This window comes from Tetrao urogallus (assembly GCF_951394365.1).
Source record: "Tetrao urogallus genome assembly, chromosome: 9".
Taxonomy (NCBI): domain Eukaryota; kingdom Metazoa; phylum Chordata; class Aves; order Galliformes; family Phasianidae; genus Tetrao; species Tetrao urogallus.
Window position 1 is genome coordinate 6,207,874 of NC_136822.1, and position 27,806 is coordinate 6,235,679.

The window sequence follows — 27,806 nt, forward strand, 5'->3', positions numbered from 1 at the left end:
TAAGCCTTGTTGCTGAACGCAACACATTTTTGCAGCTGGCTTATAAAGCAACAAAAAACAGTGCCTGAATGTTCAGAACTGGCAGATAAGGTTACATGTCAACTGCTGTTCTGAACACCGGCTCAAACTGGAAAAAAATGATACAGCAATTATTAAGGGATATGCTTACAAAAAAAATAATTTACTTCTCCATCATTCTGTACAGAGGTTGTCTGCACTGAAGAAACTTATCACAGCTCCAACTTTTTCTACTTTCCAGTCCTTCCAACCATTGTGATGCAGGATCTTCCCCTGTACTCAAGTGTAGATACCATAAGCTAGGTCAAGCTCTGTCCGAAATCTTAGGATAAAAACATCCTGCTCTGCAGTAGCAAGAAACTCTGAATTAATCCCGTCTTCACAAACAGTAGGCTGGGCTAGTTAAAGATATCTTGTAACTGAGCATCCTTTGGAGAAGCTATGAAGTAGCATTCAGCAAGCTCTCCAGCAGCTGTGTGAGCAACTTGACAGACTAGCAAAGAAAACTGATGATACAGGAAGGTGTCATAGGCCTCTCTTTTTTAAAAAGGGGGGAAAACTTCAGAACGAAAAAACAGTGATGCAGAAGAACTAAAAATCTACATACACCAATATCAAGAAATTGATAACCTGAAGAGTTCAATAATCAGATTCTCTCTCACCAATCTAGAACACTGTTCAAATTTAAAAAGAAAAAATGCAACACAAGTATCACTGTTTGTAGTGAAGAAGTGATTCAATTTTGGGTCCCTGTGTCATATCCTATTTCTTGAGGTAGCAACATGGAAAGCTTTACACACTGACTACCTCAGTCTCTGTATGAACATTCAGAACAACTGAATGAAAATTTCAGATATGGAAAAGTATGGAAGTATTATCCTCCTCATTCTTCCAACATGTTACTGTGCAGTAGAACAGAACAAAAAGGATGTGGTTGAGAGCAACCATTACAAGATGGGAATAAGGCTGCCCAAAAAGTTCCATGACCCTTCCCTCACGCATTAAGTCTCTGAAGATGACTGAATAGCCTTGTCTATAGATTAACAGATGGAAACAAAGTAGTAGTTTTGAATAAAGAAATGCATAAAGGCATTCCCTAAGGGGCAGCTTCTACTTGTCACATTGCTAAGAGACCATACAATAAGGCAGCAAAATTATCATAGTTGCCTACAATCAACTTTCTTTTCTGTCCATATCTGCATGTTCCTGATACAACTTTCCTTCTGCCCACCGCATCTGGCATTCAGTAGTCCACTCCAGTCTTTCAGTCTTCTGCCTTCCTTTAGAAACACTTGTCACGCTGCTATCCATCCAGTAAGTAGACTACGACCTCATAGGTTGACATCATGATAGCTGTGTTTGGAATCTGTCTGACCAGATGTGTAGTTAAACCTCGGTAGAGGGATCCATACCCTTCTTCTCGCACAAGCAAAGATAATGTCTGGAAGAAAGATCTGTATTTTGTTCCCTCTTCTCTTAGCCTTGTTCGTACAACTTCTGTATAAAGGAAACCAGATGGGGTTATGTTTGTGATATTATCTTTCCCAGTAACCAACCAGCCATTTCACATTCAAAAAGCCAACCATTCCCCCATTTCAGGTTCTCAATATCAGCGAAGCTCTTAAAAAAAAAAAAAAAAGACAAACAGAAGTTAACCAGCTATGTGTAAGGGACAAACTAAATACTTACGCACTGCTGAATATACAGCTAAAGGAGTTTGCTTGTCAAAATCCAGAAGAGGACAGTTTGTATTTTTCAGCTTGGAAATGGTCACAAATTAAATATTCAATACATCAATAAAACAATGTATACATAACTACCCTGCTGGAAAATCAAGTGCAACCAAAAACCACACTAGGCTGCCTATTTTCTTATGAGCCAGAAAGTTGTTCTCTCTGTATTGGGTTTATTTGGCCTTATCTCAACCTGTGAGCTTATTCCATTATATTTTCTCCCCATCTTTCTGAGGAGGGAGAGTAAGAAAGCAGTGCATTGGTGCTTAGCTACTTACTGGTGGTAAACCACCACAGTCCCTCATAGAGTTACACGAAATTCCTGGGTATACAGATTCCAAGTTAAAAATTTCCATCTCCCTAAGCACTTCAGCCAAACCCTGGCAAATCCCTGGGAAAAATAAACATCGACAAAAAACAGCCACTGTATAATTCCATTTAAAATTATTTTTGTTCCCAAATATTACACTCATGTGGACTCACTGAATGTGCCGTGAATAGCATTAGCCAAAAATTGTTCTTGAGCAAGTGAGTCAAAGTCAGCTACAATTCACTTGAAGGACACAATTTGATCACACTGAGTCAGGCTCTCAACTACACGAGTCCCTCTTACCATGGGGATATGCTATTGATGTTGCACAAGTTTTAGAAGTGGCAGCAGCCATCATCATTCCAACAAAGTCCGAAGCTTCTTTTGCCGATTCGTCCTCATTGTCCATGGCAGAAGCAGTCTTATGCTCCAGCAGTTTTCTCTTAATGCTCTCATAAATAACAAAATGAATAACAGTCTCAGATATGCCTGCATAGGATGCCGACATTCCTCTGTAAAAGCCTTTAACACCATCTGATCGATAAACTTTTCGGATACATTCAAAAGCACTCATTCGTTTTTCTCCACGGTTCCTAAGAAGAAAAGAACCAGACAGATATCAAACCAGTGCAACTTGAGATTAGAAAATAATTAAGCAGGTATTCTGAGTGACAAGATGATTCAGGAAATAACTCACACCAATGTTGAGATTCCAATTTTGACATTTAAGTGAAGACTCTCAATTTGGAAGTGAACACAAGTAAAACATTACAGTGAATCCAATCCAAACTTCATATAGTATAATTAAAGAAAAATGTCATACAGATGAATAACTCCATGCTTCCCACAATCTTACAGAACAAAGAGTGAAATTGCCTGAAAAAACAGGCTTCCAAATGAACTGTACAAGTCAGGGATTTGTGAAAAATCTGATGATTTTCTTCTGCATAACGAAAGGATTTTCCCTTAAAATATGCTTCAAATAAGCAGATTCTACAGCATGGCAATTACATCCTGTTCTAGAAGCGCAGGTTTTGCAGTAAAGCCTTTAGGAATTACATGATTTTGAGGCACTCGAACATGAAAAGAGTGGAGAGCAGCTATGATTCAAACAGCAGCCCTCACAGCACCACAGCTATCAGCAAACAACTGAGATATCTAAAGAGGGTCTACCAACCAAAGAACACAGGCAGTCTTTATCTGATTCAAGTAAGCCACAGCTGATGTCAAGGCATATACTCATCAGTCTTTGTGATATGCATACTACACTTGAAGGACAATAAAATCTTCATCCTTAGCCTCTTGCTTCTAATTTTCATATGTCAAAACAAAAACTATAAACCCAAGTTAAGTTATACTAGACAGTATCAATTTGGGTAAATAAATCTAACTCTCACTTTATCTGACACGTTGAATTGAACTGTGCACATGGAAAGATTTATGATTGTACACAACTCTGCAAAGTCCTTATGATGATACATAACACATGCTTCAGTGCAGCACGCAGTGCACGCACTTGCAGCATACAAATTCCACCAGCAGAGGTCTCCTGAATGAGCAACTTGCACAGAACAGAACAGCAAACAACCTTCTAAGACATTATTATGAATCATATGGATACTGTCCAAGACAGATGTATGAAAATAAAATGATACATCACTAGATGGCAGTATTTAAACCCTGATGGTCTGAAACTGCAGTACCAGACAGCAGCAAAGTACCAAGCCCAACTTTAAGAAAGAGTGGGCACAAGTATACGCAAATGTGAATCTGAACTTGGCTGAGCAAGGTGGCAAATATTTCACAGCAGGTAATGCTGCTGGCTCTGATTTGCTGATGGGATGGGAAAGCAGAGTTGAAGAACAACTGGCAAGGAAAGCAGCCGGATCTACGTCTTCAGCTCCAACAATATCCCAAGCCACAACTTTCTTGTGCGCTAGTTGTTGTGATGTGAGAGCCTCAACATCGCTTCAAAGCCCCAAATATTTTCTTAACAGGATCAGTGGGACTTTTGAGAGAAGCCTCAGCAGAAAGAAAACGTGTTACTGAAGGAAAACGTAAGCATGAGGCTGGAAGAATAATATTTTAATCAGATTGATTACCTCATAATTCATTCCTAATTGGCTGGCCAGTTTACTGAAGTGCCTCAAGCACAGCACAGAACAGACTAATAGAGAAAAATGATCGTGTAACTCGTAATTGTAACTTGATCAGCGCCAACTTTCCAATTCAAAATTGTGGATATTGAAAGAGTCAACCCATTCTGAATAGCAGAAAAGATCCCCAGCATCTAAGCACAGTATTATCACAACAGAAATATTTCCAGTTCCAATTTGTAGATTCTCACCTTGCATCAAGCTGCAGTCGTGTCTTTACTAGCCAAATGGGATTGGTCATTGTGATCGCAGTAAAACCTAATATTTAAAAATGGAAGAGTTAGATGTGACCGTATCATAAAAGCAGCTGCAGCTGTTTGAAACACACATGGTAAGGTCGGATGCAAAAACTCGGACTATACTGATTTTCGGGAAGTACCCATTGTAACCTTTCACTGATATTTTATGAATCCATAAAGCCAAAAAACATCTGGCTTTTTTAAAATTTTACATAATGATTTTAAAATTTACTCTTAGCAAGAGATTCCCCATGTAAAATAAGCCCAACTGTGTATACTTCTATGCCTATGTAATTATACCAACCCTTCTTTGACACCTTAGAACATCAAAGGTAGTCTAATATTAGCCAATTAACTTGGAAAACATTTTAGTAAGAACACACTGCAGATACAGCAACAGCAATTTGATATAAAGCATTGTGTCAATTTAACTTGCTGTCTGAAATACAATCCGAGTTTAAAAGCATGCAAACTGAATGAATAGTATGTTCAGTGCAGTTAAAAGGCATGTATTACTGTAAGTTAAGAGACCTTTTATAGTGAACTATGAGAAGTTAAATTTAAGAGCTAATGTCTTATTTTGCATTTTGCATTCAAAGCAGATTGTTGATTGCCAGAAATACTTTTACAAGCATATGAGTGTTTAAGTTGTTAAAGTAAATAGTATGACTTCTAACTATCCAGACAGACAGCGACTATTTGGGCTTGCATCAGGGCTACGGGTTAAAGCTTTGATTTTCAGTCCACTAAAGAAAAAAAAAGAAAAAAGACAAAATAAAAAAAAAGAGAGAGAAAAGGAAAAAAAAAAACAAAAGAAGTAAGAAGCACTCTTACTTCTGCGCAACCGTGGAGAGAAAAAGAGCAAAGGGAAAGGCAGCTCTGAAAAAAAACAAACAAACCATCTAGAGTTGTAATACCACACGTGCACCATTAATGAGGTGACATGTCTGCGGAAGAGAGAAGGAAAAGGGAAGGACTGGAACATGGCCAGGCAAGAGATGATAAATTTAGACGGCTGCTTGCTAAGTGGCACACATCACTTGCATATCACTACAAAGACATGCTGCCCTTCTGCAAGGGAATGGACTGGGGTTGTGGGAAAGCAACAAAGAGTTATCTTGTTCAGTGCATACCTGGTACAAAATGCTTATACAAGTAACAGGGTATCAATAGGCTTGTTTATGGAGATCGTTAACAGCTTACATAATTATATATATTTAGTAGAACTGCTTGCATACCAGTTACTTCTGTTTAATCACAATCTATGTTTACACTGCACACAAATTACTGCAATACTCCGAGAAATGCCAAGGGATCTTAACTGTTTTTAAGGTTTGTTCTGCTCCTGCCCCCCAAACTCTTCAATAGATCAATTAGGAATTTCAGTTACAGTTTTAAGGACAAACTATGGGGTTTAGAAGCTACTAAAATTGAGTTACATTTCTGTGCCAAAACAGCAAGAACCTCAGCAATTTCAGTGATTAAATATATTTTTAAATTGACTAAACTAAAACTAAACTTCCTGTGAACTCACTGCATAGATCATACAGGCTTTTGGCTGATGCTTTTTTGACACACTACTTAGTTTTTCTCTGTCAAGATAACATATAACCTTTCATAGGATGAAATCCTAACAAGCCAGAAGTGTTTTATACCTGCATTTCATGCACTTCAAATAATTATGTGAAAACTTCAAGCCCTCAGGGACCTATCTAACAGCACTGGATGACTTAAAAACATAACATCTGCAAAAAAACATTCTGCAGTTCAACCAGCCTTTCTGACCTGTCTGCCACATTATGGCATAGGAATTCCGCTGATTCCAGCAGCACTTGACCCCAAACTGAACTAAATGTACACTTTGTATTTTCATGTTCCTATCTCAAATCAGAGTTCTTCCACAGGTACAGTTCCTGTTGGATACTAGAAATGAAAATGACTGAAACAGACTCTTTGAAATAAGGTGGGAAAAATAACTAACGTCCCCTACCACACACGTATTCCAGGAAAAGGCTTCTCTTAAAGCTAAGATCCATTCCAAAATCCCTTCTTAATTTGAGATGTTTAATAAGTTGAACAAGACCAAAATATTTCTGCATTCCTATTTATCTCAGGTACACTCTCTGGAATTTCATTAATGTTAAACTGTGTTTTGCAGTACTATTAGCTCAGTACTTTCTCTTTCCTATTCAGCCCCGGTCTCTAAAGATGCTTTATTTGTAACAGGAAACAAAGATGAGATCAGAGGCAATATCTGAGTGACAGCATTTGCCCAGAGCAGCAGCTTCATTCTTCAAGGCAGGCTGAAAGGAGTATCCTGGAAACTGCCAGTGAATGGTAGCTGGCACAGGACACAGCCAACTCTGTCCAAACATGCTTTCCTTGGGTTGCTGTATACATTATTTAAGAACAGCACTGCTAACTGTAGGCTCGGACTTCTAGCAAAAGCTGTTTTATCCCCAGGGCTGCCACAAGCCCAAGCAGCACGAGAGCTCTATCAAAGCTTTCAAATCAAAGAGCCTTCAGCAACTCAGGTTTCAACATGAAACAACCACAAAACTCAATTCTTAGAAGTAACGTAGTAAAAATACAACCAGTAGAAGAAAAATAAAGAGTTAAGTGATGCTGCCCTCAAGGAAGAGGCTCCAAAATATAAATATCCAGAATTTCGGGATCTTTGATAAGATAAGCTTTTCTTTACATATACAGAAAGCCTATATCATAAGTATCACTTAAAAAATGAAGGTGAAGGATTCCCAGCAACTGCTAAGCAGCTCTCATTTTTTCCTTTTTTTTTTTTTTTTTTTTTTTTTTTTGGATGCTTAAGAAGTATTCAATGTTGACGTACAGTAAAGCACTTTAACTTTATCAACATGGTATATCCTCAAGAGATTAAGATTGCATTACAAACGCAGATCAATCTGGCAGTACCAGAAACTCCTGTACTTCTACGTTTTAGTTCTGCGAATTCCTATCCAAGTCTCAAATTGAAAACACTATCTCAATCGACTTTTTGAGCTATCCAGCTAATGACAGGTAAGATCCCAGGTATTCCTACTTATGCATCATATTTCAGAAGTTATATATATTTTTAAATCTATAAGCCAATGTAATTGATACAGACGCACGTGAATATGGAATGCTGAATCAGAAATCCAAAATAGTAAAATAAAAGCAAACCGAAAGAGAAAACAGAAAGACAGAAGAGACACTGTAGACATATTAAAAAGGAAAAGAAAAAAGGAGGCCTTCAAAATAATGTGACAACAAATATCAGCTGCAGCATTTTAAAGGCAGCTCTGGGACACTCGAAAAATAAAAAAGCCTTGTTTAACCCAGTAAGGGACACTGAATTAGCCAACAGAGCTAAGTAAAAGTAGCAGCTATCAGTGAAAGGTATTTTCCACCTTTCCCTGAACCGCACAGAAAAAATTAATTCAACAGAGTTCAGGAGAAGTGTTGTCTTTGCACAATGCACACAATGTGTATTCAAGGTAATGAAAGTGAATTCCCCTTAATTTGTTTATTTAATAGATATTACAAACCCAACGTGTGGTTCTTACACTAGAGGCTGCAAGAGACGCTCAGTTCAGTACTCACGAGGTTTAAGTTAGTCCATATTTCTGCAGGAAGTGACCTGCGGGTGGGGAGCATGAGATGACACGATCTCACTCTTTTCACGGGAGAAATGTACAGTAAATGCCTAAAATAGACACAGGCTTTTCTGTATCATAACAACAAGCAGTGACCTCATCAGACACATGTGTACAAATCGAATCCCATTGGAAGGGTTTGTGAATTATTTTGAGATTCTAACTTTTTCAGGTAAAAGTTTAGGAAAAAAAGAAAGAAAAATAATCAGAACAGGCCACAGATAATAAAATAGTTGCATAAAATGCACTGAGTACTGAAATTTCTGCTCATTTGCAGCAGTTCAATTTTACATCTCCATATACTTACCTATGTACGAGATGGCTAAGTGAACCCTCCTCCTTTCCCACACCCTTCCAAATATCTCACTCAAAAAAAAAAGTAGGCCTGCCTCAGGACTGAAAAAGGTGGATGCCTTATGAAATCAAAGTTTCTAGTGTCAATAATCAGCGACTTAAATACACAATTTACTTGGCATTTAGTTAACTGTGTACACCAAAAACTTACATTTTATCTACACTAAGAAAGAAAGCAGTCCCAAACAAAAAAAAATATATCTACACTAGCATTGATTGGGTTTGTTTGCTAGTAGAGTTACAAAAAGAACAGCAATAGTACTTCAGGCAAAGTAGTTTTGAAGTAGATTTGCAACAATATTGCCTGAATGATGCTATTAATCATTAAAAAGCAAATCAGAAAGCCATACAGGAATCAAGTATCCCATTCAGTTCTTAAGTTTTTGTTCTCTGCTGGGATAAAAGATGCTGAGCAAGTGAAATGAGAAGGCAGAATTCACAGTGAATCTGAAAATTTAGCCTAACTTTGGAATGTACAGAGAAACTATCTTCATACAGCAAACACTCATTCTTGTATGTATGCTGCAGCTCCACTCACTGTCTGAGCTTTCAGTAAGAATCATGTAATACGTCAGGTGGTAAGCAAAAAGTAATCTAATACTTTGTGGGGATACATTGGTATTTTAGAGATGAAGGTGATGCAAATTATATTGTAGAAGCTAGCACACAGGAAAAGAAAACCATTTTCTAATTGCATAAGGCATCAGTTACTGATATGTAGCATAATTCATCCTCCTCAGAAAAAAAGCAAATATACTGAAGTGTAAGTAAAACCAACAATCTATGCTTCATCTTGGGAAGGAAGAATCAAGCCTAAAACCAAGGAGGTCTAAAATACTGTACCTCAGTTTCTTGCTTCCAAAAATGCCATGTGTATGAAGTAATCTGCTTTGCAATAACGTCAGTCTAGTGTGGGATATTTACATATTAACATCAACACAAGTAAACAGTATTTCAACTTTAGTGAAGTTCACTGCTTACAGTGCTTTGATATAACATATTAATGAAATAAAGCTATGGATAACTTACAGATTTTTTTAAAAAACTGCATGTTTGCATCACTGTATTTTTCAACCTATAAGAAAAGTTTTGTAAGTGCAAACACCACCTCATACTCATTACGCATCAAAAACCTCTTAATTAAGACTGAGGCACTCATTTCCTTACTGAAACCAATGGCAGCTGCAAAAGAAAAATTAATGCTGATTATTTTTGCTAGTTGTAGTGTTTATCCAGCTTGACAATTCTGCAATTTTAGGTTCCCGAGCATATTACAGCAAACTTCTGTTAACCTCTTTAAGTCAAGCAGTTAGGAGGTCTCATTTGATTTTGCCCCTGTTCTTTTGCCATTTCCTTGAGATGATTTGCATCACATAGCAATACAAACCTTGCTGGTAAAACTTAACAGGTGCTTTAAGTGCATTGTCTGAAATATATCAGAATTACAAAAACAAGGTTAGCATGTTCCCAAAAAAAAAACCCAGTTAACACACTGTTTATAAGTACAGTCCTTCACACATTTATCAAAATAGCAGTTGTACTGAGTGCAAAGAAATTCTTTGTAAAAGAACCTTCTTCTGCAGGTCTTCCAAAGAATGCTTAAAATTTACAAAAGAAATGTGACCTGCAGCATGAACCTGAACTGGGCATTCAGTTTCATTAGGTATATAATTTAAGAACAACTGCAGAACTAGGTAAGTGTGAGAAAGATAACAGCCACATAAATATTCAATAATAAAGTGACTGCAAAAAAAAGCAAATGGAAGTTTGGGCTAAAATACATTTACCTCAGCCTACATTTAGCAGCAGTCTTAAGTGCAAGTGCAAAACACAATCTTCTGAAAGGGAAGCAAGTCAACAGGCACATACAGAACTGCTTGAAAATCTGTGTCTCAAGTCCTTGGGAAAGTCATTACACCACAACTCCACAAAAGTTCTTTCCATTATGGATAGAGGACAGTAAGTTCAAAGGTACAGCAAATCAATTCCTCATTGTTTGTAGTAATGCATGAGTTTTACAGTATGATCTTCAACTGAGAATAAACTTTTCCTCCCTCCCTAGCATCCATACATTTTCCCCCTTTAGAATTCAATTTTTGCTTTATTCTCTTAACAAACAGCTGAAGACAAGAAAAAATAATCATATAATTAGGATTTCTGAAGTGATTAGCTGATGAGGATCAACTTTTCATGAAACTCCTCCCGCTTCATGCTACTCACCTACAAATAAAACACATACTGGTAGGTGGGAAGAAATACTCTATCATTTGAGAACCCTATTTTGCCTGTTTAATATAAACGGCTGTCCTCATGTCTGTAACTTAGAAGGTTAAATACTGCCACTACACTTCTCATATGATGGAGCTAAGCATTAGCGTATTATTTAACTAACAAGCTAACGTCACTTGAATTTACTACTGTATATAACAATTTCTTTGTAGTAGATCATTAGCAAGTATTAAACAGAAGCCATTCTGATCATCTTTTTGTCAACATCCTGGGCAGCCTATTGACTGTGAAATTTGGCATGAATTAGAAAATTCAAAAGCCTATATATAATAATACTGCAGAATTCATCCTTGACTATCTATGACCCATGCAGAAAAACTTCTTAAAATTTGTTTCTGTACAGAAAACACAGGCAACAACAGGCAAATTGTGAGCTCGATTTTTTCAGGTGAAGTCTGTTATCAGAACCTTTAATTCCTCATTAACAATCCCAAAGCACAAAACATGTAAGTTAAGTAGCAAGAAGCACTGCCAATTGCTAAAATGCACTGAAGTTACATGGTAGATTAAAGGAATTCATTTTCAGAGAAAATATATGAATATGATGGAAGTCTGCTCTACTATGGCACTGTAGTGGTTGAATAAACTTCACATAGATCAGTGTTTGAGCAAAGGATGTTTGGGGGAGGGAAGATGGACAACTGTTACATATAGTTATACAAATCTGTAGGCATATTTCAGAAAGACAAAAATAGGTCAGACATATAAAGCTGCAACAGAAAACATGAGCATAAAAAATAGATTAAGAATTATTTAGCCAAAGTTCAATGCACGCAGTGCTGTTTATAGTTTGCAGAACAGATAACTACTGTATTTAAAGCATTCAGTTGTGTCACAATTTACAGGTGAGGAAGCAGACATGCAAGTTTTCCTTGTAAAGATTATTCACACAGTTTAAAGATTTTCATTAACACTAAGTGCAATGTCTCTTGTGCATATTTCTCCAAGTGCCTTTTATAACAAGGGGCCAAAACAGGTAACAGCTACCAAAAGTCATTCAGCCACCAAACATTTTCTGCTTTTTTTCCCCCACACATTTACAACCAACTCTCATTTGTCACTAGGACTGTAGAATGAAGAAGCTATAAAGTTACAGATCCTTACCTGCCACACCAGCTGAAATCATGTGTACCTGGGTAGAATCTGGATTGAAAATATTGTTCAACTTTTCCTTGCAGTTTGAGTAAGCAGCAAAATATATCGCTCTAAAAGTAGAACAAGATGTGAGTTATGCTGTTTTATGTGTTGATGCCCTTACAGGCAGTAAGGAAAAACTGCTCAAGGAATAATTCCTGCAAAGCAATGGGACTATTTTAGGAATGACAAAATGAGAACACTGAGGGGAAGGATGCATAATTGAAAATGCAGCAGTGGCTTGTGTGACAGTAAGAAATCTACAGCCAGGAAAGCAAAATAACAGACCTGAAGGTATACTGCTCAGTATTTCTGTAACAGCCCAACTTTGTTCTAATGACATAACTGTTTTCAGCATTACAATCTGAGAAGAATAGGGCTTTTTGTTTGGTTGTTTATTTTAAAAACCAAACAGAGCAGATTTAATAACTTCAGGTTATAAATATTTATATTTAAAATGCTTCAGCAGCTGTAAACATGGGATCTGAGCTTTCTTTCTCTAGCCTCGTATTTAGAATGGGCACTTTGCTTTTTTCCTCAATACATTATACAGAAAGCACTTGTGCTACATTCAAATCTGCAAGCTGGTATCAAAACAAAGCTAGACAAAAAATCATGTCAATGCAGTCATAAGAATACTTGTTTTCATTCATCAAGGCCATAAAGCTGATTTTAAGTACATAAAAAAACTTACATTTGAATTTGTAACTCAGGTTTTTTCAAGCATCTTTACAAAAGGAAAAAGTAATACAAGTTTTCTCGAACAGAACATCAACCTCATTAGCTGTGCAAACAAGTTTTTCTTTATTACAAGAAATGATAAAGTGTTTGCTAATGGATGTAATTTCTAAAATGGAATCTGGACCCAGTTAAGTATACTGGATATGTTATAAAACATGCTTCTCTACAGCTTATTTAAACAAAGAGCTGCTGTTAAATCCACTTAGTGCTTAATTGAAATGAAGTAGTGGATGAAAACAGTCTGGAGGGGAACAGGGATGTGCCTGTTTATAAGGCATTACACCAAGAGGACATTTTAGCATGAACACCGAAGAAAGCAAGCTAGCTAGATGCAAACAGAAATTATTGAAAAGAAATTCCCTAGTAAGTTCTTAGCAATTGAGGCTATTCCTCATTGAGGGTAGTCACTTCAAAATGGAATTTGATGCTACGTAATAATGACTGTTGTAATGGATCTTTTAAGTCTCTTGCAAAAAGAAAACAAAAGCTGATTAAGGGAGGAAAAAAAAGCAGCAAATGCTAAATTGTCCAAGAAATTACTAGCCCTAAACAATAATGAAGAGATCAGTGAGCCTTTATAGTTCAATAAATAAGATGTAAAAATTATTTTGTAGAAGGAAAAAGTGAGAACTGCAAGCACAAGACTGCAGTCCACACATGGTGTGCATCCCCATGGTTTTAGTAGCATAGAGAGAATGAAGCTGCAGGTTCTAAAGAAGGAAGCTACAACTACACACTGTTTTGTTACAGATGAACACAGAACACAACAGGGGAGATTAAAGGGACAGGAGGTGAGAGAACTTCCTAGGAAAGGCATCTGTTGGAACCAGAGACAGCCACAGTGCTGAACATTCAGATCCAGCTAGACTATCATCAAGTCCACTCTTCAGCACAGAAACTATCTAGATTACAAATGGGGAAATTAATTATTCTAGCCTTCTCTCACTTTCGTTTTCCCTCACCTGCTATCTATATTTTTTGTTAGTGGTTCCTAGTTCAGAGATACACATAATATTGTATTTGGCAAAGTCTTCAGATGCTAACTGCCCAATGACAGCAGATTAAGAGACAAGATCTTCCTTTCATTTTTGAAGAAATTACATTCAGAATGCTGCAACATTACATATTACATATTGGTATCCCATAGGTATCAAGAATACAAAGCTACAATCACTTCAGCTTCTCCGAACACCAGTGCTAAGTTAGTGACCAGAAAATACCTAAACTATTCAAAATATTTCAAAAAAATCAGCCGAAATTAAAGTATTCCAACTGCTGGATGATGCTTTTCTCTTATTCATACAGAGAATCTACAAAACACCACCTCATCTGATTCAAATAGAAGACAAAGCAATGATGAATAGAAAACCCAGCTTAATAACATTTTCCAAAAGCAAGCAAGGAAACTGAACCACAATAGTTAAGATACTTCCCAAAATCAGTGTGCAGGAGATGGGAAATAATATCTTCTGTTCAGATAAAAAGAAAACAACAGAAGCACGGTACAAAGTCAAGGGAAGAATAAAATCATTATGACTATATATTCCTGATGCAAAAAATATTTCATCTTAAAAACAGAATAGAAAAGAATGAAAATGGGCCAAAAGAAGACCAGCTTCACTCGGGATTAAGCAACCGTAATAGTCTTACAAATCTTTGCTTACATATTCCTCCTTAGATTATTCCGGTTTTCAATGAACTGTGGCTAATACTTGTATGCAAGGATCAATACAAACTTGGGCATAATCTACACCTCACACTGCCTGACACTAATAGTAGGGTAGCTACTAGGGTAGCATTTCAACCAATGCAGAATAACTGACAGCAGTAATACCACTGCCACTTAGACCAGGTTTACATTCTGACCTGCTTTATTCTCTGAAACTGCCCTTCTGCCCTTTGGAGTTCAGCCTGCTGCTGCATCTGCTTAATCTGTGACGGGTGTTAAGTTTCACCATACTCATTCTTATCTTTATTCACATTTTAGAAGGCCAGCAGTCTGTGCTTCACCAGAATTCATGTAGAAAAAAGAGCAAGTGTTTTGCCTATGGTCATACAATTACTTTCCAAATGATGGATTAACTGAAGGCTAACTCTATGCATAAGGTACAAACTTCTGTTTACAAATGCAACTCCTTAAACATATTCCTTTTTAACTGGTAGAAACTCAAGAGTAAGGAATAGCATACAGAACAAGGCATTAGGAAATGCTGAGACACCCGGTGCAGGAATGTGGGTCTGGAGCAGCAAAGCGTGAGTTGTTCAGTATTTTCAGATACCATCTATCCCAGGAACAAAAGGATAATTACTAGTAAGTATTTAGACTGCAATAACTCACTGGAAATAAGCCCTCAATCTCTTGAAAAATACACAGCAACCAAAATTTCACTGAAATTATTCCACTTTGAATATCTGTATTTACCTGGAAGGAGCAACGCCTACTAAGTTAGGACCCAGCCCTCTAAACAGAGAACGAGGACCTTCCTTTTGCAAGATCATCCTAGAAAACAAAAGCAACAATATTTTAATATTCATATCAAATTTAATGAATGCATTGACCAGAGTCAACATGGCATCATCATTTTAAGCTTTGATCTTTGTGTATAGCTTTGACAATGCAGTGATGACCACATTTCCCAGAATCAGCATAACATTTCATTATTGCTTAACGTACCATAAAAACCAAAGAACTGAAGGCAGAAGTCTACACAGACTTTTCTCAAAGATCAGATTCTACCTATGATGCTACTCATTGTTAATATGCTTAAGTGTTCTTTTATTAGTGAGAAAATAATGAGCACTGAAGTGGTCACATTTCTGTAGGCTCTTTTAGATGGCATTAGGGAGAAATGGCTTTAGAGAGATTCTGTCCTATATTCCTTTCATACTCCTTAGCTCTCAGATTTTGAGAACTTTTGGGGGTAAAAAGGGCAGAGCACGGAGGAAGGGAGTTATAAAGATTCAGTTACAGGAACAGCTGTAAGCCTCCTGAGAGTGTTCACTCTGTTGCAAAAATCATGCCCAGCCAAGCATATATTTTACAAGCTCCCACTTACCCTTCTCATAAAGACAGAAACCTCAGTATGATTTTGCATGTACTGCCCTGGTTTGATTCTACAAGATCAAGTACAGTAAGTCACCTGTCATCTGTCGAGGGAAGCAGACTTTCAGATAAGAAGCACTGCCTTCTCTGTTCCCATGCAGGGCCCACATCAACATGTTAGAGAACCCCGTCTGTCCCATTTTCATGATTTTGATCTGTGAGACCTTTGTTGCGAGATTCAAGCTACAATACATGTGACCTCTAGCAGTACACACTCCCTCACCCCTCCAGTCCTTCATGTTTCCCTACAGGGCTTCTTCCTACACTGGTATGCAAGTTCACAAAGCTGCAGGTGCCTGTGTCACTTCTGCACCACAATACAGCTCTTTCTGTGACTGAGGTACTCAACATCTTCTTTCTATTGACTGGGTAAAAAATTATTAGTAATCACTTAAGACAGAAGGTACTCAGTTACTAAGTTTTCAACCAAAAACGCATTCTTTGCTTTACTCTTTCTACAAGATAGAGATTATTTTGACTTTGATGTCCCCTGTAATAAAAGGAAATGGAAACATCCAATATGAGAAGTGGCCCTTCCTTGAGGCTTGGAGGCTTTCAATCCTCCATCCAACAGCAACAGTTGAACAGTTCTGAACCACTGCCTGCGTGTCCCAACCCAAGCAATGTTGCCAGCCATGGAGCTGGTGGGTCTTCTCAAATCACTACTGAAGACAATTCTCACCTCCTCTCACAAGCAAGAAGCCTCTTGTACTGTCCTAATCTCATAGGAACCAGATTCACTATAAATATAATTCTGGAAAGATTGCTTGGATGGCAGAACTCCATGTGACCTCCTGTCTTTGTAAGACTTGCAGAGAAACAGGGAATACAGAAAGTCAGTTGATAGATCTCAGAGGAGGAATTACTAACAGAAACACTTGGAATACCCATCCCACCTAACTGTGGTTTCTTAAAGAGAGACCAAGCTGAAAACTGCAGCAAGATTTTTTGGTACAGAGGATATCCACAAATCAATTTCAGTGAAACCTAACTGATAGATGAAAGCTATCTGTAGCATAGAAAGAGATTCCGGAATCATTCTGATTTCCTGAAGTGGAAATTGTGTATTTCACAACAGCTCTGCCATCAAATCAAACCAAAAGTTTAATAAGTTTATTCTCAGTAATCAAAATAAAATAGTGGTTCTGAACTGTTGTATCAATATAAAGAAGTCATCGTGACTATCAGGAATGCTGGCATATAATGTGCCCAGCAATAATTTAGCTTCATATCCATAATAGTTACTGAGGTCACTGAGTCACTTCACAGAATCAGTGTACTGAATACATCCAAAAGTGCTTCAGAAATCCTCTTTACTTCAGCATATCTGCCATCCCGAAACCATTCTAATACTTACACAGAAGGAACTATCGGAAAAATTCTTAGCACAGAGTTCAGCACAGTCACAGTATCAGATTATAGCAAAACTGAACTGAACATGCAACCTGTGTTCCCAAAGCACTCATACTTTAACATTAATCACCTACAACATAAAGCACTGCACATATTATATGTAGGCATGCACATATATGAATGTGTATAAAGCAGCAGAAACCTCAGTGCTTTTGCAAAACTTATAAGTCTCCCATTTTTTTTCTTCTGGATCTACAGCATCCCAAGACTTCTCAAAGCAACAAATAACAGAAGTCACAGAAGAATTTCCTTTGACTTGAGGAAGCAGGCAAGACTACAAAGGCGACAGTTACTGATGCTCTTCTGCATTCACAGGCATCAGCTGGAGGAGTTACAGTCTACTCTGAAAATGACAAACTTTTTGAATTAAGTATCAGATCTCAAAGTCTGTACTGTTTATCAAAAGCAGTAAATGGCAAATCTGCGACTGGGAGAGCAGCAGTAATGTTTCATTCAGCCCCAGTTGACCTGCAAATATCATGTGAGTAATTTGCAATGCAAGGCTGATCAGATTTCTATCATCAAGACCTCTGGTTTAAACTCAGCGAAGTTAGACACAAAAGGCATCAGCAATATGATATACACCCAACGGATATTTAGGAATAAGAGAATTCACTTCTGTTGCCAGAGAATACAGTCACCTGCACTGGCTCATCTGAGTTTATTTTCCTGGCACAGATGCCTCTGATATCTCACCACTGTTGACTGTTTAGGTGAAATGATTCCACAACAGTCAGTTAAACTGAAATTCTGACTTCACTTGCACAATTCATCCTACTTTCAGACGAGGACTGTAAGCTCATGCACAAGACTTGGAGCACTGCACTCAAGTTAGTATGAGAAAAGACAACCAAATCCTGACCCTGCAAGTCTGAAAACATTAAAACAAATTTTCCGTGCAAGCAGCTATTTGGGTACAAGCTCTATTTAAGCACCATCTTCTAACCAGATAAACCCTAAATCTTACACAGCAATTGCCAAAAGAGACTGCCTACAAATTATTTCACCAAATTATTCTGGATAGCAGTAGCCGGTCTGAAGTTTAACTAAGTCTTTCTAATGCAAGGAGCAATAACAGACCCTTCCTGGATGAGAACTATCCTCTTATACCCAAATTCTAAAGCTACCTTCCCATGACTGGCTAGCTGAGTCCCCCAAAGTGAACTCTACCTGTGATCAGACTAGCAGTAGGACTGTGGACAGAGACCTCTTCTGCTGCTACTTCACGAAATAAGCACTCACGAGAAGGGGAAGAAATGCAGTCATAGAATCATTAAATGACTTGGATTGGAAGGGACCTTAAGGATCATTTCTTTCCAAGCACCCTGCCGTGGACAGGGTTGCTGACTACCAGATTAGGCTGCCCAAGAGCCTATCCAACCTGGCCTTGAACACTGTCAGGGATGGGGCATCCACCACTGTTTTGGGCAACTTGTTCCCAGGCCTCACCTCTTGCCAAGTAAACAATTTCTTCCTAAATCTCCCTGCTTTTAGTTTAAAACCATTCCCCCTTGTCCTGTCACTATCAAACCATGTAAAAAGTTTCCCTCTCTCCTGTTAGCTACCCTGAAGTACTGGAAGGTTGCAAGGAGGTCTTCCTGGGGCCTTTTCTCCAAGCTGAAAAAAACCCAGCTCTCTCAGCCTGTCTTCCCAGGAGAAGCACTCCAGCCCCTGGTCATCCTTATGGCCATCCCCTGGACCCACTCCAACAGCTTTTCACCTTCCTTACACTGGGCCCCAAGCCTGGACACAGTACACCAGAGGGGACCTCATGAGGGCAGAACAGACGGGGACAATCATGTCCCTCATTCTGTTGGTCACCTCTCCTTTGATGCAGCCCAGGATGCTGTTGGCTTTCTGGGTTGCAAGCACACACTGCTGGTTCATGTCAAGCCCTTTTTTTTTTTTTCCTCCATCAGGACCCTCAAACTGTTCTCTGCAAGTCTGCTCTCAGTGAGTTTTCCTCTCTGTTCAAAGAGGTGCCATGCAATTAAAATGCCCCAGGCCACAGCAAAATCAGAACATACTTAACTCTTACTAGCTCTAAGAAATGTCACTAGGCACGTGTCTACTAGAAAACACCAAAGTGGCTTCTAGTCTCTGTTTTCACCAACATTCATGATCTGGACACAAACCAAGTTAAAATCTTGTATTAACAAATCCAGCACCTAACTGGACTTCTCTGTAAGGGATCCACATAGACTGGAGAGTTGGACAATCAGTAGTATGAAATTAAACAGAGGAGAACGCGGGCTTCTGCACCCGGGAAGAGCAATGCCAGAAACAGCTATAAACTGGTAAACAAGTGACTGGAGAGCAGACCAGCAGAAAGGATCTGGGGCTGATGGCTGACAGCAGGCTCTACATAAGCCCTGACAGCCAAGAGGGCAAGCTACGTTTTGGAGTGCATTAAATACACCAAAAGAATGCATTCAATACATTACAATGCATTAAAAAGATGCAATTCTCTCACCACAAGCATTGGAGAGGCTTTGCCTTGAATACTGTGTACAGATCCGGGCTCCACAGTATGAAAAGGAGGTTAAGAATTGAAAACATCCAGAGGAGAGCAACAAAGCTGGTAACAGGGCTGGAAGGTGCATCCTGTGAGAAGAGTCTGGGGTTGTCCAGTCTAGAGGCAAGGAGGCCTAAAGGTGACCTCACTGCTCTCTGCAACTCCCTGAGCAGGGGAAGCAGAGAGGCACCATGCTCTGATGCTGAGAATGCACTGGGAGTGATTAAGAGCTGTGACACGGTAAGATCAGACTGGATGTAGGAGAAACTTCACTGTGAGGATGGCCAAACATTGGAAGAGGCTTCCTAGAGAGGTGACTGATGTTCCATGCCCGTCAGTGTTTAAGTGCCTTCAATAACATACTTCAACTTTTGTTTAGCCTTGAAGTGGTCAGACAATTGGACTGGGTGATCTTTTTAGGTCCCTTGCAACTAAACTGTTCTAATTTTAAGTGTTAAGAGTGCTCCCAGTGGGTTTTGGGGATGTAGGCTGGGGTTGTGAATTCCACAAGATACACATGCTCTGAATAATTCAAGGTACAGACTCAAAAATGAAAGACACTTGGAAAGCTAGAATGTGAAATTTATAGTTAAATAGCAAAATACAGGAAATGTAAAAGTGAGATGACAGACACAGAAGTCCATCTTTTACACAGATTTATCCATTTGTCTAGCACACCTCCACCTCTGGCCCTAAAACCAAATCAAATAGCTAGAAACATGTACACTCACTTCAAACAATGGAGAGGTCCAGGAGAAACTCTAGTTACTCGATTCACACTAGCACCATTCACAGTGTTGAGATGAACTTCAGAGATGTACAGAGTCACAGAAGAAGACTGCAACCGTGTTTTCACAACTTCCAGTGGACATGTCAGTATTGCACCAACAGTACCTCCACACCTGCAAAGAGAAACGAGGTCACTATTTTCTAAACTGCAAAGAGAACAAAGAACACAGTAATGTTACACCGAGCAGAGATGAACAGCAAACAGTGAAGAAATAACAGTATATGCATGATAATGGTGTAATGACTTGTCCTTGAAGACAAGCAAACTATTGACATTTAGTGAAAATTTTAACAGGCAAATAGAAAGTTTCCCCACGTGGTGAAGGTGCACTGTCTTCAGCACATGCTTTTAAATCCATTCTGGAAAGTCGCTCAGCATTTCAAATGTTTAACTGCCTGTAGTAAATGTTAACTTTTTTTTTTGAATGTTCAATGAGTTCCTGGTCACAAAGGAGATGCCAAAAATCCTTAAGAGTAGAGCATAATTTGTGCAGCGCGCACACAGAGCTATGCTCATCGCTCTTAGGAAAGCTAGTAAAAACTGTACTGTGGCAATTTATTAAATTAGAACCAACAATCTCCCTTTGCATTTTGTGCATGGTACCATCAAAGTAATGCTTCACTGAGTATTTTTTGAGCTCTGCCCATTACACAGCATGAGACACTGGATCCCAAGTACTGAATGCTGTAGAGCTGAATCTGGGAAGATAAAAGTCTGCCCCTCGTTTCTGTAAGAAAGCCAAACAAATGTGCGTGACTTACACTAGCAAAGTTCTCCCCTTTCTGCTACAGCAGAGTACAGCCAAGAACACGCTGCTGTTCAGCAGCTTTGTTCAGAGGATTTCTCAGGTGCTTGCTCATAAGCTAATTATTAATATGTACATTCCTGTTTAACCATGACAATATACAACCTCTGAGAGAAGAATATCAAACCCACAAATTCTCATTCCAAAGATAACTCCGAATTCTTTGACACAACTGTTACAAAAAAAAGAGCTTGGCTTGAACCTTTTCAGAGACCAGCATTCTCTCAACTTCACCAAACAGCATTCTTAAAATAACCAGGACATTTTATGCACCTACCCCCAAAACCAACCAATTTAAACTGCTCAATGCTACCAACACCACTACTAGCAACCACACAAATGTAATCTGTATTACATTCGAAGGGCTCAGCACTCTTTTCTCTCAAGCAAGAAGTAGAACTGGTAATTGATCTTGGCAAGCACTGAGAAAAACATTCTATTCCATTGGAAGTTTTTTTAAAAGCCTCAAGGTTTATTTAATAGCATTTTTTAAATGCTATTAAAGTCTTCCAAAATGAAAGGAGAATTCAGTACAAATTAGCAGTAATACCCAGAACTCAAGATTTCCTAGATCTCTGTGAAGAGTCTGTCAAGTATCACTTTTAGAGTCCATCATGTATAGCTGTTTTCTGCTGTAAATAATAAAAGAAATGGCAGTACAGCACTGCATCCTAACATGCTAATCTGTTTGTAAGAACTGAACTGAGTACCTAACAATAGCATTCAGTATGCTCAACTAATGCTGTTTAAATTAGCAATCTAGAGATAGCCTATTGCTAGAGCCTGGAAGCACCTTTTCCCAGCTCTAACTCCAACATTAAATTGAAATTTACCCTCTTACACATTTGAATTGAGAGAATAAAAGTTTGTCAGCTTGAAATAAAGCATCAGCACACGAAGATGGTAGCCAGTTTCCCAGTGCACTGTACAGAAGCAGTAATACTGATACAGCTTTCAGAGTGCATCTCTGAGCGAGCATTTTACTTGCCTACTCTTCTAACATTAAGCTACAAATACATTTTTAAAATAAGACACAGACTAGACTCAAGACAGCTTGCCGGAACAATTACAGCAACAGCCCATCTTCAAGACAGACAACAAGCTGCCGTATTTCATGCAACTCAACAGCAGCAAGTGCTGCATGGCCATGAGCATGTGCAGGCAATGTAGGAAGCTAGCTTCAAGGTTTTTTTCATTTCTTGCAACCCCCCTGTTTCTGATCCCTCAGTATCTGCTTCCACTTAAGATCTTTCTGCATTTGATTTGCGCAGGTTACATGAGGACTTACTTTCAAGCAACAGCAAGAAAGTGCACAGTATGTAATGACATAAACACTATGGAATGGGGAAGAAATGAGCAGGTGAGAAGTCGGCACCATTGATCAACAGGGCTCGGCATTTGGAGCCTTTAATGCTGCCAGCTCCACCACTACTCCACACGGGAAAATTTTTCTGAAGTTGAAGATTAACACCATCCGGGAGGCTGCATTTTGCACGCTCCCTTGCACCACTCCAGATCGCCACAAGGGATCGGTGCCTGGCTGCAAGAGCACTGGTTAGACTTCCCTCAGCAATGGAATAACAGACAGCTAGGGAATGGGACAGACACAAAACTTCACAGTGCTTGTTCCTTGTCCAAGTGTGCTTACAGCAAGTGATGCTCCGTGATAACCGCCTGCTGTAAGGGCAGCTGGCAGCCTGTTCAAATTTACACACACTGTAAGAGAAGCAGCCAAACACTTGCCTCCTTTTAAGAGCTGGGCACCCTTTACCTGCCATTCAGGTCATGATTTCAAATAATCAGCTCTCGGCACTACCTCTTACTGATGTGTTGGTTTTTTTCATTAAGCAGTTTAAGATGTCTTAGCAGAACTTGGTCACATCTTGCACATCTTCCACTAGTTATTGATAGTCTGGATTCAAAATCTCTCTCCCAGTTTTCAAGATCTCAGATTGCCACTTAAAATAAACAGCTTGTAGTTAAATCAAGTGACAATTCAGTAACAATGTGACCTGTAAAAAAATAACTGACTATTCAGAAACATGCCTCCTGTTCTGCCATTGCAGTATTTTATGTAGAAATATGCTTCTGGCCTTGTTAACTTAACACAGTCCCAGGAATACAGAGATGGCTACTGCTTTGAGCTCCAGACTGGCACTCCAAAAGCAGACAGCCGTGAGCTCCAGCTTTCTAGGGGCTTCTTTTCTTTTCCTTCCCAATTTGTAGCTTAACACAAGTCAGGGAGTTGCAGAGTTCAGAAAAAAACATTTCTCAACACTTAGAAAATAATCAGATTTATTCTTCTCCTGGCTGCAAAGCAAGGCATTTGCTGACCCGGACACAGACTCAGTCCTTCATTCCAAATCTGCCTGTATTATTTGTGGGAATACGCAAAGAAATAAATGTGCACATGCTTCAAAATCTAATCCCATTCCGCATTCAAATCCCAGGTTTTATTTCCAGAGACAGCTGGACAGGTGACCTTTTTGTCACCTGGTTGAGGATATCTGTTTAGGAATCACCACCTTGTCCAGAACTGTTGCATACCTTCTGCTGTTGCTTTAAACCCTGCAGTAAAAGCAGAGACAGGTCTGTTACAGATGAGGATCTCAACACTTCAGATACTAGACTGACTACAAATGCTCCTACAAACATTCCCATTGCCTTTCAGCTCATCTATACTTATAACTACACCTATTTAAGAATCCCAAACTTCTATTCTTTTAGATAATTATGTATTCTATACAAACAAGATGCAGCCAGGTAGGCCTGACCTCAAATTCACCTTTCACAGTGTTTGTAACCACAGCCTCAGACTCCAAGATAACCCCTGACCCTGTTATCTTGCACCTACATTCATTCACTTATTTTACCAGCTGCTTCTCTTTCCTGTATGAAAATGAAAGTTCCAGACAAGTACTGACTGACAGATGACACAGTAAGGAAAGTGAGTGCAAAACTGTTGAAAACAAACAAGCCACCTACAGACAGAGCTCCTGATGTCTTTCTCACTTAGAATAAATTCAGCAGTATCAGCATTTTCACAGCCCTGCCTTACAGCACAGTTGTAGCTGATTTTCGTATCCACAGATAACGTACAGATCCAGATATTAAGCTCACATATCCCACCTTCAAGACAATTTAAGGCTTTAACTAAGTACAGTTTTCAGAAACAACAAGAATGCACCTCATTAGCACATGGGTGTCATGACTCTCCTGCTATTATTCTGCTAAACTTGTACATTATTTACCTTTCTATCTTTAGCCTTACTGTACTGGCTAGGAGCACTGCCGGCTAGAAGCCCCAGCTCCTTTATTCACTGCTAATACTTTTTGCCAAGGTTTAAAAAGTGAGTTTTAAGTTAACATCCATTAACTAAAAGTAATAATCAAATTGCTGTTTCTAATTGAGCGTAATAATGAAGTTCCCCTAATGTGCTGACATACCGAAACCTACAAATGAAAATTGGAAAAAATAACAAATGGAAAAGCATCACTGGCTTCCATTATCCAAAACAAACACTAACACAAAGTGCAGATTCAATTAGGAGCCAGGGCAGATAAATATAACATGACTTCCATATCAAGTAAAGAACAGCTGAAAACATCAATCAACTTACAGGAAAATGTGAGAAACACATCAGCTTCACAATTTTTGAAACAGCCATTTTTATGCAATTCCGTCACCTCAGGGAGCAAAACCCAAGCTACCTTTAGGTAGAAATTGCTTACCCCCCCTTTACCCACCCCACAGAAAAGTATCTGAACACAAAAATAAGCTCAAGTCAGGGCAGGAAGTTACTAACCTTGCCCTGTGCCTTACAACAGGAAGAACTGTTCTGAAAGACATTCAGGGTCAGGCCAGGAGTGAAAATACTTCAAGGAAAAAGGTTACTGGGTGGCCTGGTAACTCCATTACAGCTCAGCTGACTACTTCTGAAAGGCAGGAGAAATCCTTATCACCACTCTACCTGCTCAGTTACTATCTTCTTGAACTGAAAAAAAGTTATTTCACCTGTGTAGTACCTGATTTTTCTAAACTACTTAGACTTTATCTTAAATATATTATTTAAATTTTGACTGTTTCTACACTGCAAAGATTCGGTAAGAACTCGAGTGATTCAATCTAAAATTTTATCAAGACAAATAGAGACTCCTCCCTATAATTAATCACAAAATAAATCAGAAAACTGCCCAATTTTCTGAAGAAGCAACAGAAATAAAGAAATTTCAGAAGTAAACCTATGACTGTCCAGCCCTGAACTCAGAAAAGCAGCCATCCATCTCCAACCCCAGATGGTCCTGCCTTTTGCTGAGGAAAGAAGGCCCTGGGCAAGTTCCCATGTTCTGATGGAATAAAATTTCACCACTTCAATTTATTGATGCTGCTAGAACTGATCCTCAAAATGAGTACTGAATTATTTTTAGACATAGAAGTACTATTTGGAAAATACTGGTCATCTTTACAGTAGGTATGTAGTTATGAAGCAGAAACAGATGGCATTCTCAGAAATGAAACTAACAGTAACATTGCTCAAGCATTTTGGAAAGCAATAAGGACGCAGAGACAGGGGAAAAGAAGGATGGAGGAGGGATTATTAGAAATGAAGCTTCAACTTCCTGTATGAACTGGTAATTCCCCAGAAGTAGTGCAGTTTGACAGCTGGTGTTGAATTCGCATGAAACAAGTTAGGCAGCTACAGAAAAATCCCAGAATAGCCCCACCTACATTACAGAAACAGCAATGTCATCACTTACTCCCAAAGAAAATGGGAATTAAAGACTTGGTGTTTAACAAAATTTTTTGGGTTTTTTAGCAAAATAGTCAGCAGATTGAGACAATCATGTTGTTTTCAAACAATTCCTAGCGAAAACTAAAAGAAAACAAAATTTCCTTCATTTTTAAGTTTCACTGAAGACTACAGATAGTTCAAGAGATCTATAGTCTACCACACTAGAAAGAAGTCATGTGATGACCCAAATAACTTTCCTGCTGCTAAATGTGACCAAATATACGCTGTTTTGCTGACCTGTGATTACAGAAAACATGTGGCTGCCACATGAAGAAAAGTCAGCCTTTCCCTCACAATATTACCCTTGACCCAACTGGCTGCCAGCTACCTGCAGATCAGACTTTCCGTAAAAAAAAAGAACAACTTCGCTGAGCTCAGCAATCTTCACTTCAGTCTTAAGATTACAGGTTGGAACGCTGCCTCAGTCATCATGCACTGTTCCTTACTAATCTGCCTTTTGCAGAAAGTAGTTCAAGCTACTGGTTTTTTGTATGTTTATGAGGATGTGAATTCTGAAGAAAAATACAGAGCACCACATTTCAGGTCTGTTAACGTATAACCCCCCTCCTCTCAGCCAGAAGTTGCAGGGGGAGAGAACCTGCGTAAGTACTAAACTGTATAATACTGGAAGCCAGGAAGGTGTGTGTGCTCACACATAGCCAAGTTACCCAGATCTGCTCACAAAAAACAGTGCAGTCTTCCACCTCAAACACTCCAGTCACAGGCACCATTTTGTAAAGGAGTAACACAAATGGAAACCCAAGCTTCAAGCTCACTCAGACACACATTATGTTCTTTGTTCTCTTCCCCTACTTCCATACAGCCACACTCACTGCCCAAATACATGCCTATTGCTACAGGAAACAGACTCTCCTTTTTTCTTTTAAGACAGGTACTGATCCCAGTCCACCCCTGAAGGAAACACAGGCACTGTAACTGGGCACTACAAAGCTTTATAACACACCTACAGTTACCTGAGAGTTAACCCCAACCCGAGCAGGGCTACAAGGACCACGTGTTTACCTTTAACTGTGCTCTTCTCTCCAATTTCTTTTATCTTCGTGCACAGATGCTGTAGGCTACAAGTTGACACGGAGCCCCTCATCTAAAAGGCTCATCTAAAAGCAGTTGAAACACAAGCAAGCAATGCTTGATCCTGAAGTTACCAGCCTGTCTGTAGACTGCTGGGAAGACGGGTACCTTCAGGTAACCTCACTGACACCGGGACAGCCCCACGCACGGAAAGTTCAATTTATTTCTCCAAGGAAATACCGAACGAAGAAGAAACTTCTGGAGGAAGCGGGCAGTCTGCGAGTGCAGCCTCGCCGCAGCTCCGCCAGGGCTCACGTGCAGCCGGCGCCGATCTCGCTGCAGCCCAACCCCCGGACGGCCCGGCCTGCACGCACCTCATCGCCGCAGCGCGAGGGCCGGCTGTGCCGGTGTCCCATCGGGGCCCGGCCGCGCAGCCCCGGCCCGGGGAGGCCCGGAAGGGCCCGAGGGCAGCGGGAGGGAAGCTGCGCGCCGGACGGGCCTCAACGCGGCCTGGGCGCCTCGCCTCAGTGCCCTCACGGCGGGCTCCGCGCCCCAACCCGGCGCGACGCGGCTCGACGCAGCCACGCGGGGACGGAGCGAGCGGCCCGCTCCGCCGCCGGGCCCGGTGCCGAGGCTGCCGCAGACGCCCTGCTCGCTCCCCCGGCGCGGGGGGGCGGCTTCACCTACCCGCCGGCGAAGAGATGCACCAGGGTGTCTCTCTGGCTCAT

The 27,806-nt window shown here is 39.6% G+C and overlaps 1 protein-coding gene across 2 annotated transcripts; it reads right to left on the bottom strand.

Moving 5' to 3' along the window:
- Nucleotides 1-1,321: 1,321 nt before the first annotated feature.
- On the bottom strand, nucleotides 1,322-27,806 carry SLC25A36 (solute carrier family 25 member 36; the record flags this gene model as incomplete). 2 transcript variants are annotated; one of them, XM_079539674.1, is made up of 7 exons in its annotated part: nucleotides 1,322-1,512; nucleotides 2,365-2,654; nucleotides 4,409-4,475; nucleotides 11,857-11,957; nucleotides 15,050-15,127; nucleotides 20,390-20,560; nucleotides 27,766-27,806. In XM_079539674.1, 7 exons carry the CDS (start codon nucleotides 27,804-27,806, stop codon nucleotides 1,322-1,324), a joined length of 939 nt encoding a protein of 312 aa, XP_079395800.1. The 2 variants fall into 2 exon arrangements, with proteins under 2 accessions (XP_079395800.1, XP_079395799.1); XM_079539673.1 differs by having other exon boundaries at nucleotides 1,322-1,515.